Below are 16,406 nucleotides of genomic sequence, written 5' to 3'. Positions count from 1 at the left end.
CCCAATCCTAACTTTAACTCTATGTTAATCCTAACATTAACACTAATATTCCTGATATTAGCTTTATCCTCAGACTACCAATTACTCTAAGCTTAATGTTCACCCCAATCCTAACATTTATTCTAAACTTCAACCACAGCTAATACTAAACATGATCTTTTACTTTTTTATCCCTAATGGTAACCCTAGCCCTAACACTAAACCAAACCCTAACAATAATCCTAATATTAGCCCAACCCTTGGATTGACTTAACCATAAAAATTACTCTAAATTTAACATTCACCCTAATCTTAACAATCACACTCAACTTCTACCATAGATAACCTAAAACATATTTCCTTTTCCTATACTAAACCTAAACCCTAACTGTAATAACAACCATGACACTATATTTGGCCCAACTTTAACAATGCCACTAAAGTTAACATTCGCACTAATCCTAACTTTCACTTTTAATTTCAAACATAATCAGAACTAAACACTATCTCTTTTCCTATACCTAATCCTATCCCAAATGCTAATTCTAACCATAACTTAACTCTAACACTGACCCTACTCTTAGCCTAACTATACCAATTAATTTAAATCTACCATTTTCCCTAATTCTAACTTTCATATTCAAATATTCAAGAACTTATCTTTTTCTATTTCTCATCCTTATTCTAGCTCCAAACCTAACTCTAACCCTAATAATAAATATGATACTATGCGTGACCCAACTTAACCAATTACTCTAGTCCTAATTTTCATTCTCAGCCTATCACTCTCCCTGTACCTAACCATAATCCTAGCCCAAACCCTCTTACCCTAACTCTAATACCTTGACTTACCCCTATCACGGTCACAGTCACGGTCCTCCCGTTATTCATCGATTTGCTCAAGCAGGCACAGTAACATCTCCATCGTGAGACTTTGTTGTTACTGTGTTTGGCATATCGAATACGTCACAGGTAGCTTGCCAGGCTTTGCCTTGCGGGCTAGATACTCTCGGTAGCTTGCCGGGCTCTCCGAGAGGGGCAGAGGAATTGAACTCGGATCGGCCATGTTGGCTGCGTGCAAGGCAAACGCCCTACCCGCTGTGCTATCACTCCAGCCCTACCCCTATCAATTACTCTATATCTAATATTCACCCTAATATTTCATTCTCAACTTCAACCATAGCCAAACAAAACCCCTATTTGTACCTACATCTTTAATGCTTACCCTTTTACTAATAAAAATCCTAAGGGTAATATAACACTAACCCCAAACTTGTAATAACCCCAGGAATTACTGAGTTTGACTTTAGCCGTAAGCCTAACTTCCATTCTCAATTTTGACTATAGCTAATCCTAATCTCTTTCCCTATCCCTAAACCTAGCTCTAATCCTAACGTTAACTCTACCCCAATATTTACCCTGATCCTAGTGTTGGCCAAAATTTAAAATTACTCCAATTTTACCATTCCTCTCATCTTTATTTTCATTCTCAACTGCAGCTATAACCACACTTAACTACATCTCTATCCCTAACCCTAACCTTAATATTAAATCTAATCCTAATAATTAACAATGATCCTGTCATTGCCTAAACCTACCAATTACTCTAAATTTAACATTCACCCTAATCCTAACTTTCATTCTCAACTTTGACCATAGAAAAACATAAACCTTATTCCTAACCCTAACCTTAAACTTATTCTAGTGATATCCTAACGCTAATACAAACCCTTACCTTTTTTATGTCCAAACCCTACCAATTAAAATTTAAAATTCACATTAATCTTTAATTATGTTCAAATCTCAGGTCATATCATTTCATCTGTAGATATTTTACTACTTATCTGTGAAAGATACAGTTTCTAAAACTCATAAGCATCAATCTCCCACCTAAAATAATTTCTCTTTTATTGAATATGCAACAATTCGGACATTTGGTGGAGTCCAAAAGCTGGTAATATTTCTTACACTTTATACTGTTATACAACTATTTATATCCATGATATAGTCATAGTTACATGAGAAGGCAATTATTTTCCCTAGTTCTAAGAAGTTTTGCATTTGATTCTATTTTTGGTCAATGAGACATCAGCAGATAAAATGTTTTCAGAGGTTTGAGAAGTTGGGATTCACCCTTCCAAAGTGGTGCTATTCAATAATTCTTCTGTGAAGAATTGCAAAATATTCAGCTGAAGTCATATAGCCCAGACAACTATCAAACTTTGAAGCAAAGACCCATGTTAGACCTTTCATCCCTGATAAAACCATTACCTAAATGCAGATGCATGGCAATCTCTCAGCAGAACAAAAAATGTCTAAATTTCTGCCCCAGAAAATCAGAAACAATGACTGCTGCTTTAGGATACTAGATTTTGGTGTATTTGTTTTGCAAGAGTTAACCAATAAACACGTATCATCTACAATAAGGAAAACTTTTAAGTGACTGACCTATCATTTAGTTACTGCTAAATGTAACAACTAGACCCCCAAAGCTTCCTTTTTCATTCCTAGAATAGCAGTTTGGGGATCAAATGTGAGAATGCATATATGACAAGAGGTTTTTCCATTTTGATTTGTGAATTTATGTCTTTTGAAAATCATGTGCTGTTATAACAATGGAAATGTGTATAATCATGGATTAAATCACTTTTCTGAAATGAAATTAGATTTCATGGAATCGGGTCTGTCCCCAGAAAGCCCACTACATATGGTCACCAGACATCTCCTACTATTAGGAAGAATTCTAGAAGCCCAACCAAGTTCTCTCCGATTACTTGAAAACATTTATATTCTTTTGTGAGGAAAATATTGGCTTGTTTATAATCTCCTCGCTACCTTGCAGATGCTGAACTTAGTTGCCTGGTGTCAGTGAATAGTTTTAAGAACTACATTACCTTGTGGAAACGAATACAAATCCAGACTCTGTCTGTTATTAAAGCACTGACTTGTCACCTTGAGTTATTATTACTCAGTGCACCTTCCCTTTAAGGTAACTGTTTTCTGATTAAATCATGCCTTCTTCTCAACTCAACATCTGGCAAACACTACCATAAAATATGTAATATTTTATATTAAAAGAAACCTTTAACTAAAGTTATTTTCTGTTTAGTTGGAAAGTGAGTGGCTGAGCCCTAGGTTTAACAGTTTTTTTTCTCTTTATGCTTTGGAAGGAAGGGCCCAAACATCACTCAGGAGACCCATGGACCCCACTGGCCAGAGATTCAATGTAAGGGCTCAACTCTGTACAGTGCTGGCATTGTACAGAGATACCTGGGGCCCTTTAGGGTTACACCCAGCAATGCCAGGGGACCATGTGTTACCAGGGATCAAACCAAGTCAGATGCATGCACCCTGGCTGCTGGACTGTGTCTGGGTCCTGAGTTTAGAATGAGGGACAAACCATTTTCTATAGAGTAGCTCAGAGAAAAACAGGGAAGTGCATTCACAGGTGGCTCTATGTGAGGTGTCAACACTGACAAGCGATGCTGTTATGAGGCATAAGCAAAGCGTGGGGAACAGAACACTGTTGTTACCTTGTCAATCAGGCCTCACATGGGAGGAAGCATCTGAGATGGTACTTGCAGAATTATGGAATTTTTTGCCAAGTGGAGCGTGCCATACTTCTGGGTAAAGAGGAAGGTCAGAGGAAAGCTCTCAAAAGATTAACCTTCCATGTTCAAGAAACACAAGATGAATGGCTAAAACTTCAAAAAAATGGCCAAAGACTAGTTCATGGGGCAAGAAGACCAGACCAGGAAGCCTCTTCTACCCATTCAAGGAGTTTGACCTTCATCCTGCCGGCCAGCAAAAGCTTTCCACTCATTCACCCACTCACTAATTATTGGTTGTTTACTTTAATGGAGGGATGACAGAATAAGATCAGATTTGCAGAGTCACCCTACAAAAAGATACAAGAATCACAGGACTAGGTTCCTGAAGCGTGAGAAGCCAATCAGGCCTGGGCTCCCTGGGGGCATTTCCTTCTACCACTTCCTTTACATGATCAACTTGGCTAGGTCTTCCTTTTCTGCATCTAATCCTGGGTCTTTTCTATATAGACATGCTCATCTCAGCTCCTTCACATACTGAGTCCTAATCTGCACCCCTTCAGAATGGCTGCTTCCTGGGGGGAAGTGGCCTCATTTGTCTGTTTGTTGCTACACCCCAGGGGCCTAGACTAGAGCTGAACAAATTAGTACATGCTCAATGATATCATGTTGAATGAACAAATCTGCCAAGGAACGAATGGATGGGAAAACAATGTAATCATCCAGGGACGTGGGAATAGAGGAGTGTAGACTGTTTACCACAGCAGACCTCAAAGGGTAGGGACAAAGGAACAAGAAAGAAGTGCAGACATCTTCACATTTGTGAGTAGGGAGATGGTGCTTTGAGGAGGAGAAATGGAACAGGCTGAGCAGGAGTTTTGGATAGAAAGGATTCAGCATGGGTTGCATGGGGGCCTTGCTGGGGACAGTCAATGCTACGTCCCTTCTTTGTCCCTCTGTGCCAATACACTTAGCAGATACATACAGTCACCTGATGAGGTTAAGCTGAAGAATGGCATTTCTCTGGGGGGAGGCACAAACCTTTCATCTCTCTACTTTCCCAACCTCAGCAGAGTAGGCAACATAAAATGGCTGAAATATAGAATGACAAGATGGCACAGAGATAGAAAGCAACCACCTTAACAGAAAGCTCAGGGTCCAATATCCACTTCTGAGTGTGCTGGATTCATTGGGGCAGGCTACCCCAGAGAGGACACTCTGATAAGAAATTCCCAAGTGGAAGTGGACAGTGAAGAAGAATCTGGGGGCAGAACACTGAGGAGCATCAGGCAGGTGCCCTGGGGACATTCACATAGTTATCTGAAATTTTTGTACTGGAGTAACATGCAAGAGTGGCACTGTCATTTTAATGATGCTGGGATAACAGTGATGTTTGTAAGAAATTGAAAAAGCACACAAAGGAGGAGGAGGGAAGAAAAGATGGATGAGGGGGAGATCAGTCTGACTTACAAATACTTGCGTAGAAAGCCTAAATTAGTATCAAACAGAATTCCAACAGCACAGTTCAAATGTTTAAATTGTTTCTGTTTGGGGCCCACACCCAAGTGGTGTGTGGAATTGCTCCCAGTGGAGCTGGGGGCACCACACAATTTCAGGGAACCAATTATATGTATATCAATATACATGCAAAGATAGAATATTTTTAAAATTAGATTTTGGAAAATGTAATAAGAAAAAATGTTTCTAATGTGTTTAATAAATATTGCACATGCAGCACTAAACAGACTGTCTCCATATCTAGGGACATACAATGAACAAAATAAAGAAAAGAAAATATCTGCAGTAAATCTTTACTCTTAAACTTTTTGGTATGTTTTCGATATTCTTCAATAAGTATTTCCTTATTAAAGAAAAAATTTAATATATCATTATGAATGTTATGAATCAGTTAGGTCAGAAATAGAATAGCACAAGTTCATAAAATGGGGAAAATACATTAAACATGTATATTTTCTTTGCTATCCATACATATGCACACACATGCATATATACACATGCATGTATATATTTACATATATATGTATAAGTATTTGCACATATGTATATAAAGAATTTTGTAAAGTGAATAGTGATTAGACAATCCAACTTGAAAATTAACAAAAGATCTGAACAGACATTTCTCCTCAGAAAACATAAAAAAAGGCCAATAGACACATAGGAAGACATTCAACATCATTAGTCATCAGAAAATGAAGAGCAAAAGTACAATGTATAGTATTGCACACTCAGAGGGATGGTCATAGCTTTAAAACATCGTTTTAAAACATTGATAATAGTTTTAAAACACTGACAATAATATATTCTGATGAGGATGTGGAATTATACAAATGGTGGGAATATTCAAAACTGTTCCAGGAGTTCCTCAGACCAAGAAGTATCTTATGATCAGTCACTCGGTTTTAGGTATATACGCAAGGAAACTCAAAGCACATGTCATAGAGAAGACTCTCTACATATTTTCATAGCAGTATTTTTTGTAATAACCCAAAACATCGAAATAACCTAACATATTTAGAATTCCCTGGAATCCTACATAAAACAGGGTGCGGGACCTATCCTCAATGACTCCTGGGTGGGCCTAAGAACTTGCACTTCAGAAAGCTCTTGGGCCATGCAGATGCTATGACACCACACCCAGAAGAATGGATCTGCAATATGTTTGTCCTTAACCTTTGACATTGGTCGAAGCTGTACGATACCTTAGCCACATTCTGTTACCTCGTAAATGTTCAACTGCTCCACCAAGTCCAGGTCGGTCCCTTTCTTATTCAAGTGCCGCTGGGACACGGCCGCAATGCCCAGCTCCTCCAGGCAGTCCACCACATCGTAGAAGGAGTCCTGGTCTGGCAATCCGGACAATGTCTGCACAGAGGAAGAAGAGGACAGGGGAGTGACTCAAGGCTGCAGAAGCAAGTTGTGTGGCAGCCAGCAGCCACTATTACCTCTGATGTAGAACACAGCAGAACAAGTCAGTTTATTGGAGAGAAATCCTTAAGAGTGGAAAGCAGAGTGAAGCCCAAGCTCCCACTCCAGGTACAGAGGGGCCTGATAACTCTTTCCCTTGACTTTGGGAAGCAACAATCAGGATTTGGTTATGTTCCATGGCAAAGGTAAAGATCTTACAGAGGTCGTTAAGGCCCCCAGTGAGTTGATTTGAGTTAATCAATAGAGAGATTTGGCTAGGTAGGCCTGATCTAATCAAACAGGTACTTTTTAAGAGGCCTTGGCCTTTCCCTGACCTCAGTATCTAGACAGCAGCTTATCCTGTTGGCCCTGGAGAATCAGCCAGTCACTAGAGTGCTACAGGTACAAGAACTGAGCTCTCCCCAAAACTGCTGAGGCTTGGGAGATGGGCCCTCTCCCTAGTCTGAGAGGCGCCTCTGGCCTTAACCCACACCTTCACCTTGGGTGACCTGGAGCAGAGGAGCCAGGAGGTTGCCTGGACCCCACCACTAGGAACCATGAGAGAACAAATCTCAGTTCATTTAAGCCACTAATATGTGGTAATTTGTTACATGACAATATAAAACTAACAGTGATGGGGGTGAAGCAATAGCACAGCAGGTAGGGCGTTTGCCTTGCACACAACCAGGTTTGATTCCCAGAGTCCCACATGGCCCCCTTGAGCACCACCAGGAGTAATTCCTGAGTGCATGAGCCAGGAGTAGCCCCTGTGCATTACCTGCATTACCGGGTGTGACCCAAAAACCAAAAATCAAACAAACAAAACAAACACCAAAAATCTAACAGTGAGAAGATTAACGTCAACCGACCAGCAGTCAGAATCGGGGTCAGCAATTTAATGAGTCCCTTCTCTTTCCACCCATGGGCCTTTCCCCAAGGTCTATGAAAGTTACGAAATATGAGACTTTTCAAAACAACAGCAAGAGACGCAAAGAGAATCCTAGAACGAAAAGGCTGACTTCACTTTGAGATTTGGCCTCTTTTTAAAGAAGGGTCTCAGACTCAGCCTCTGCTCAGAAAAGGAAGAGGTTGCAGGGGATTTTCTCCAAGTACCCATGTTTTATAAACGAGAAAGACACCCTGGAGGTGGGCATTTGCAGTAACTCAAGTGGTTAAAGATGTGCAACAGAATGCCCTGGAGTTGCTGGCCCTCTCCCCTCCTTGCACACCTGCACCTCTCATGTGCAGTATGGAATCTCAGACTTGGGTTTTCACACCCTAGGGGGACCCTCCCTTTGCATTTCTAGGAACTCTAGTTAGATGTCAAAACTATTCTAAACAGGGTGAGTTGCCTGGGGGTGGTGGAAGGGGTGGGTGGGGGTTGGGGCAAAAAATTTGACAAGGAACTTCTCACTCCAACTTTTCTAACACTGCTATTTGGAGATTATTCATGTAGAGAAGAATGTTCCTATTCACAGCCCAAAGGATGTCAACAGAGAGGATACAACTCTGCTAAATTGGGAATTTAATAAAAAAAAAAAAAAACCAGGATGCCAGAGCTTCTTTACAACTTGTTTGCTTTACAGCCACACCCAGTGGTGCTTAGGGGCTACATCCAGACTGGTCCTGTGGAACCATGTGGTACCAGGGATGGAACCTGGGCCTCCTTCCACACTCAGCCCTGCTTGGTCCTGTGAGAGCTCCCTAGTCTGCCAGATCTTATTTCACCTGAGGCTCAAAAAGAACACAGAACGATCATTGTATAACTGAAACCCGAGCACAAAAATTTGTAAGTCTACAACTGTACCTCATGGTGTTTCACTAATAAATATTAGGAAAAAAGAACACAGAACAGAGTCAAATCAGCCAAAAGCTGTTACAAACAGGGGTTTACCCCTAAGTGGTCAAGCATGAGTGCATCTAGCAGCAAGGGGCTGGTGAGGGGTCACCACTGCGTTCACAGGCAATGACAATCAATGGGAGCCCCAGCATGGAAGAGTAAAAACCTATTCAGAGAATCATCAATGTGATGTATTCAACCATCCTTGTATTAATAACACTGAAATCACAAGATAAGAACTTTCATAACCCAAATTTAAAGATGCCTGTCAAGATGTCAGTCTGGGGCTGGGGTTGGGGTGGGAGAGTGTAAGAGAGGGAACCTAGGAACACTGATGGAGGGAAGTTGACACTGGTGGCCAAATCAGTGATGGAACATTGTATGTCAAAAACCCAGGTATGAATAAGTTAGTAAGTCATAATGTTTTAATTAAAGAAAATTGGGGGGGAGGGAGGAAGAGAATTCAATCATTGAAAATCATCAGCCTTAGGGGTTCATAACAACACAATTTGTTAAAAGATGAGCTGAGGGGGCTGGAGAGATAGCACAGCAGATAGGGCATTTGCCTTGCACGCGGCCAAACTGGGTTCAATTCCCAGCATCCCATATGGTCCCCTGAGTGCAGAGCCAGGAGTAACCCCTGTGCAACACCAGGTGTGACCCAAAAGGCAAAAAAAAAAAAAGATGAGCCAAGAGAGATGGCCACAGAAGGCCCTGACAGGGCTGAGGATGGGAAGCATCCCATGCACCACTGATGCTACCAAAGGCATGGTGTGAGAAACACAGGCAAGCAACAATCCAGTTCTAGACCTGAAACGGCCTACACAAAAATGTGGGGGATGGGCCGAGGAGGCCCAGGCAACCCCTGACCCCCCCCCCCCACTGCCCTCCTTATTGAGAGTCAACTGAGGGTCTTTCTCTCAGAAGATCCTGCACTGTAGCACTGTCTTCCCGTTACTCATCGATTTGCTTGAGCAAGCACCAGTAACATCTCCATCGTGAGACTTGTTGTTACTGTTTTGGCATATCAAATACGCCATGGGGAGCTTGCCAGCTCTACCATGTGGGCGGGATGCTCGTGGTATCTTGCCCGGCTCTCCAAGAGGGACAGAGGAATTGAACCCAGGTTCAAGATGTGAGTTATAAATATCCAAAATGACCTTCAGAATAATCCAGTTTCAGAACTGTATATGCTGTCTTCTCTTCATTCATTTAAGATTGAATTCAGAAGATCCTAGGGACTGAAATTCAGAAATTTAATACCTCTACACTGCCTTAGCGGGGCTGCAGGGTGGGAAGGATTATCCTAAAAGCTTTGAGAACAATTAGGTCTAGAGGACAGAACAGACTCCAGGAGCCCCTGCTCTGTGACAGTCAGGATGTCGGGGACTGAGGAGAAGCCCTCATCATCTCCACTGGGGGGATGTCACTGCTGCCCAGCCTGCCTACCATCACGATGTCTGTGTGGCTGCAGGGACACGGCTTTCTGCCACAAATCTGCTCCTATTTTCCTTTGCAGACTGGGGATGGCACAGCCCAGAAACATCTGCCCATATGTTTTCAGCTGCCTCTTGACACGCACAGTTCATATTCCACGCTCCTGCTTCCCTGGGCCTCATCCTCCCATTTCTTCCCAGACACCTCACTTCGAAGTCACCTGCTTCTGAAAAGGAGGCAGCTACTCCCACAAAGCCTGGGGTTCAAATGTCTGTGACACAGATCCTGACCACTAGCTCCCCATGTACCCCCAGCGGCCACCTTGTCCTTCCCAGATTTGAGACAAGGACAGTCTCCACAGGCTTCTCTCAGGAAAAGAAATCTCTGTAACAAAGCACATGTCCTTTCTCGCTCCCTGGATTTTCACTGATTCCATAAAATCTTTCTTCACTGCATCACTGTATCACTGTCATCCCATTGTTCATTGATTTACTCAAGCGGGCACCAGTAACATCACCATTCGTCCCAGCCATGAGATTTTGGCAGCCTCTCCCTACTCGTCTTTCCTAACACTGCTGTATTGGAGGGTCTTTCAGGGTTAGGGGAATGAGACCCATTATTGTTACTGTTTTTGGTATATTAAATATGCCACAGGTAGCTTGCCAGGCTCTACCATGCAGATGGGATACTCTCAGTAGCCTGCCGGACTCTCTGAGAGGCATACACACACACACATACACACACATATGCCAATATGATGGCATATCCCAATATGCCATCAGGCTACACTAGCACGTGACAGGGACGAATGGAAATATTTCTGGCACCCACTCGAGCAAATCGATGGTGATGGTGATAGTGATATATACACATATATATGTATATGCATATATTTCCCTCAGTGATTTGTTGCGTACTGTCTGAACCCCATCAAATGGTGTGGTAATTATGGAAAATGGGTAGGGAGTGTCTTAAGAGTGTCCAGGAATATGTTCACTCATATGTGAGGCTCAGCCTGAGTGTATGGAAAGAGGCCTGGAGTGTGGCAGTGGCTGCCTGGGCTGGGTCCCTTGGGACAGGGAGGGCTCTCACCTGCTCCCTTCTGGGGCACCTCCACACAGATGTTCACATCAGAATTATTTGTCGAAGCTTGAAGCTGTGAGGTCCCAAATCACCTTCGGCAGAGGAAGTGAGAAGCCAGCTACAGCATCTGTGCCATGAAACAGGCAGCACGAAAGAGCCACTGTGTACACCCACCTTGACAAGGATGAGTCTCAAGATGGCCCACAAGAGATGCCAGCCTCACAGGGTGACTCTTGGGGTGCATCTCCAGGGCCATTTTGAAATGACTAAAGCCTAGTGAGAGAAAGCGCCCCTCTGCAGAGGCTGAGGGCATGCCACTAAAGCTACAGCAGGGAGATTTCAGGCAGATACAGTCAAGCTTCATCTTTTGTCGGGGAAAACTGCAACTATAGAGCTATGAGACTTTATCATAAAAATAAATGTAAGAAACCCCCAGCAGGAGTCCTGGCCCTGACTCTTATCCTGAGCTCCCTGAGCCTCACCTCCCTGAAGGCTCAAAGCACCCCCATAGATGGGAGCACTCTCTTAATGGTGGACCCTGGACAGGATTCCCACTGAGCACATTTCTGTTGCATGAAGACAACTCTGACTGTGGAAGGTGGGAGTTAGGGCTTAGGATGGAGCGGTGGGTTCTCATGCTTCCTTAGATCCTTTGATCAGAGTGTAGGGACTGGGAAGAATGACAGGGGGAACCCTCATGAGTGAGTGTCCCTGTTTAACAAGGAGAACTGATTTTAGTCTCCAAGTTCGATCTAGGATTTGGTACCCTTTTTCAATTGCTATGAAAATGTTCTTTGAATTCCATGTTGTTAGGACGTCTTCTATTAAAAGATATAATAGGGAAAAAATGGAATCATTTTGCTGATTTCAGGGTCTAAGTTCTTTCCACACTAATGTAAATGGTTGCATGTACTGTTGGGTTTGGCGCCTCAGATGACTTTAACAATGAACATGACTAAAATTCAAAGAAGAACCCAAGTTCAGGAGAAGTGCCAATGGGCTGGTAGACTCTCCTTCTCTGAAAGATGTCATTAAGAGTCACATCCTCAGTACCTTGCCAAATGTCCCTGGGTTAAAACTGGAAAGATGAGACAGAAATACCAGAGAAGAAAGGACAAGTGAGTGATTCCAAGTCATCAGATGTTGTGATGTCCAAAGCGGGCAATAGGTTCTGGATCCTGGCTAGGGTTGGCAGCACAGAACCCACACAAAAACATGATGCTACTTGCTGCATCCACCAATGAAAGGGGTAGTGTGACAAGAGAAAACCCTGCCCAAGCAAAAAACTTTATTTTTGCTGAATCCAGCATTTCCCAAAACATTGTCAGTCACTGAGAATGACAAGAATAAGTGACTTCATTCATGAAACATCTAACACAAAATTGCCTTCAAACTTCATGGCCAAATAAATTTGCAGAGAGGTCTGAAAATGAAACCCAGAAATCTTAGGATTTCCTTCCAGAAGGACAGTGCCCATTCCCCAGTACAGCTGGGGGCAGCTCCTGAGTCCTCCCCGCATAACTCAACCCTTACCCAGAGAGATCCAGAGAAACCACTCCAGGTTTTACTGCATCTACCTCTTCATCTCAGTAGGCTCATGGAGTTTATCTTCCACTAGGTTCTTAAATGAGTAGAATAGTTTCATTTTATGCCCCATTTTTTTTTTGCAAACTTTTCTCCATGTGTTGACTTTTATTTCCATAATAAGACATTTCAGGGTTTTATGCAGTAATTTAAATCCTTTCCTTTATAATCTTCTTATTATTTAAATTATTTATCTATTTTTCTATATCTACTTATAAATGCTATCTCTTCTAATTATTTATCTATTTTTGTTTTTATTAAAGACCAGAGATCAATTAGCCTTCAACCATTATTTTTTCTCCTCTCTCTAAATTTTGCTCTGTTGCACTGAACCTGTTCATCTGGGACCCTGAAGACTGTTTCTTCCTATGGGGAGGGGCATGCTAGGAGGAAGCACAAGGTCACTACCCAGAAGGAGGATGGAAACTACCCCAAAAATCTTTTTCTCAATCCCAGCCACCAAAATTCAGAGTGCCTTCATTTCTTCTTAACTTGAAAACTATGTTCTTTGAGTAAAACTTGTTGAGGGATGGGTATTTGATCATTGTATAATTGAAACCTAAGCATAAAAATTTGTAAGTCTACAACTGTACCTCATGGTGTCTCACTAATAAAAATTTTTTAAAAATTTTAAAAACTCTTAAAAAAAACTTTTTGAGAAGTTTTTTTTTTAAAAGCCTTCCCAAGAGGTTTCCAGGAGGCCTGGAATGGGTGCTGGAAATCCCTCTCAGAAAATCTCCATCAAATAGGTGAGCAATTCAAGGAGGGCCCAAGGATGTGGGGATAGTTGGGCCCTGCCAGGTTATTATCCAAGCCACCCCAGCATTGCTTAAGGGTATTTAGGGCTATACCTAGTGGTATGCAGGGGCTCAAGGGCTGCACCTGGAGGTGCTTGGGGAATCATATTTGAACCTGGACTGGCCACATGCAAGTCAAGCAAGATAACTCCTATATTTGTGGCCTCTTGACTTCTCATCTTTAAGAGAAAGTCTTTGTTGGACCAGAGAGATAGTACAGCAGATAGGGCACTTGCCTTGCATGCAGACACACCCAGTTTGATCCCCAGCACCAGGTATAATCCCCTAATTGATCAGATATAATACTGACATATAATCAGATAATCCCTGACAGATAAAAAACCACCAGGATAGAGCCCAGAGCCCCTTACTGGGAGTTAAGTCTTGAAAACTGCTGGGTGTGACGCCAAACAAAAGGGGGAAGAAAGAAGAAACAAGTCTTTGCAAGGAGACAGCTTACTTTTGAAGAAGGAAATAAAAGTTGTCATTACATTTCTCTGTCATATTTCTGGCATCATTAGTAGAGACTGAAGTGTAGAAAGCACAGAGGGAATCCAGACCCTTCCACATGGGCTCACCAGCTCTCACACACACGTCCACATGCAGGTGGACATGGTTCTGTCCTGGACAGAAGCATGCTGTGGCTATGGTTCATGCCACCATGATGGGGATCATGTGATGTAACACTCTTGGTTTTACTTTTCCATTTTAGGGATTTCCTAGGGCTGTTGCAACAAACTGCCACAAACCAAGAGGCTGAAAACAACAGTAACTCATTCTAGCCAAGTTTAAGACACTAGAAGTCTGACATCCAAGTGTTGTTGCAATCACCATTCCTCCGGCTTACAAATGTATCACTCCAATCTCTTTGCTCCTCACCAGGTGCTTGTTTTCCTTATGTTCTTATGTATCACCTTACCTTGATGTGTGTCCTCCTCTGGTTTTCTATCAACATTTCTCATACTGGATAAGGTCCCACCCCAATGACTCAGTTCGAAGACATATGCAAACCCCTGTTACCACATAAGGTCACATTACCAGATGCCAGGCATTAGGATTTCAACTTACCATGGGTGAGGGGTCGGGTCGAGAGGCAGGGGACACAATTTAACCATAACAAGCATCAACCAACCTTATTCACTAAAGTCATTGCATAAACCAGGAGCTCCGTGTCGACCCCATCTTTTTCCTCCAGGATTTCCATGATGTTTGACCAGGGTTTAACTCCTATTGAGTAGAGCAGAAATCATTAGAAATAGAAATTCAACACTCGCAAGTGAATGTGTATCATAGTTTATCTTAAACTTATCACCTGATATTGGTAAAGTTTTTAGACACCAAATTGCAAAGTGTGGCACTATCTTTTTTTTTTTTAATTTTATTGAATCACCGTGAGATAGTTACAAGCTTTCATGTTTGGGTTGCAATCATATAATGATCAAACACCCATCCCTCCACCAGTGCACGTTCCCCACCACCAATATCCCCGGGTATACCCTCCCCTTTCCCACCCTCCCCCTGCCTCCATGGCAGACAATATTCCCCATACTCTCTCTCTATTTTGGGGCATTATGATTTGCAGTACAGATACTGAGCGGTTAACATGTTTGGTCCATTATCTACTTTCAGCACACATCTCCCATCCCGACCAGTTCCTCCAGCCATCATTTTCTTAGTGATCCCTTCTCTATTCCAGCTAGTGTGGCACTATCCTTAGTGTAGAGTTTAACAGGCTACAATGAACCAACCCATTCTTAAATACTTGGGAATGAATGCCCTTCAGTGCCAAGGTGCCTATTTCCTTTGAAAAGTTCCCATCACTTAAACCATGCACTATAAAAACACTGATTATGCAAAATGTTAAAAGGAGGGGGAGGGATGTCCAGACAGAACAAGGGTTAAGGCGCTTGCCTTGCACATGGCTGACCTCAGGTTGATACCAGTACTGCATATGGTCTGTCACCTCAGCACTGCCAGGAGAGATCTTTGAACACAGAGCCAGGAGTAAGCCCTGAATACCACTGGGTATGGCCCAAAAATGGGACCAAAAATAAATAAAACTGTTATGGGCAGTTTTTTTTGTCTCATTACAAAAATGTCTTGATGGGTACACATGGCAATCATGTTCGGTCTATAGTCTACTTTCAGTATGCATCTCCCATCCTGGGTGGATCCTCCCAACACCCTTTACTTGGTGTTCCCTTTTCTATCTGAGCTACTTTTTCCCCCCAGCATGTACGACTGGTCTCCAAGCCATGGAGAAAACCTCCTGTTATAAACTGGAATAGTTTTAAAAGAACCAGAGGGTAGATACTCATAGTAAGAAAAGGAGAACAGAAAGAATAAAAAAAAGGAAAGGGTATCCAGCACGAGTATGGAAGCCCCAGATGAATTATGATGCTGAGAGCCGACAGCTCACTCTACAAGGAAACAGTCACACTGCCCCACTGGTCACAACTAGGTCAGTTTCCAACATCTTTCTAATTCTTAACATGAAAGCTTGCTCCTTTGTCTAACAGCTGAACTATCTTATTATACTTTTCCTCAAACTATTATCTTCTCACTATTATTTACCTTCAAATGAAGACAAAGTCTTCACCTGTATTTCAAACTCCAGCAAAGTAATGGTAAAGTGTGGCCAGTTAGTGTTGGGTTTCACTACATGTACAGTTTGACACTCTAAGTGCCTTAGCTAGTGTTTTTTTAAGTCCTGGTGATGCTTGAGGGACCATATGGGATTAAATCCAGGTCTGCCACATATAAGGCAAGTGCCATACCCACAATACTATACCTCCAATCCCTTGGCTTGTGTTTTTAACAAGAAAACAATCATCAGTCACATTCTGTACCCAACCAAAGCCTGACACATGAGTGTAGTATATTACCCACAAATCAATAAAGAACTGTAGAAGAAGGCCCTTAAGGTGAGAATTTCCAGTGGTGCTAGCAGGCCCTCAACAGATTCCTGATTGCTGACTCTGGAGCCAAAGATGCTAAACAGAGTCCAGGGAAGGAAATGCAGGATGCAAAGACAGAAATCCAGAGAAAAAGGATCCTGATGACATCCACTGTCTCATGCATCTTTCCTTGATGATGAAAACACTCAAAGGCTGGCTTAATTTAATTTAAAAAGATATTCTTCAGCAACAGTATCGGAATGACTTATTGTCATTTAAGGATTGTAAACCCAGGTACTTACATATGTAGTCATAC

General features: G+C 42.3%; 1 protein-coding gene across 9 annotated transcripts in view; it reads right to left on the bottom strand.

The window, feature by feature from the left end:
* Positions 1–16,406, bottom strand: part of FHOD3 (formin homology 2 domain containing 3) — a 476,176-nt gene that overhangs the window by 138,685 nt on the left and 321,085 nt on the right. For all 9 annotated transcript variants that reach the window (XM_056137948.1, XM_056137949.1, XM_056137951.1 and 6 more), the window contains exons 8-9: positions 14,326–14,420; positions 6,267–6,410 (exon numbers count right to left, since the gene is read on the bottom strand). In XM_056137948.1, the coding sequence (XP_055993923.1) occupies positions 6,267–6,410; positions 14,326–14,420 (239 nt within the window). The remainder of the gene's footprint in view (positions 1–6,266; positions 6,411–14,325; positions 14,421–16,406) is intronic.

This window comes from Sorex fumeus, unplaced genomic scaffold, assembly GCF_029834395.1.
Source record: "Sorex fumeus unplaced genomic scaffold, SorFum_2.1 ptg000128l, whole genome shotgun sequence".
NCBI lineage: Eukaryota > Metazoa > Chordata > Mammalia > Eulipotyphla > Soricidae > Sorex > Sorex fumeus.
Note: the sequence above shows the minus strand (reverse complement) of the source record. Positions and strands in the feature narration are given on the sequence as shown.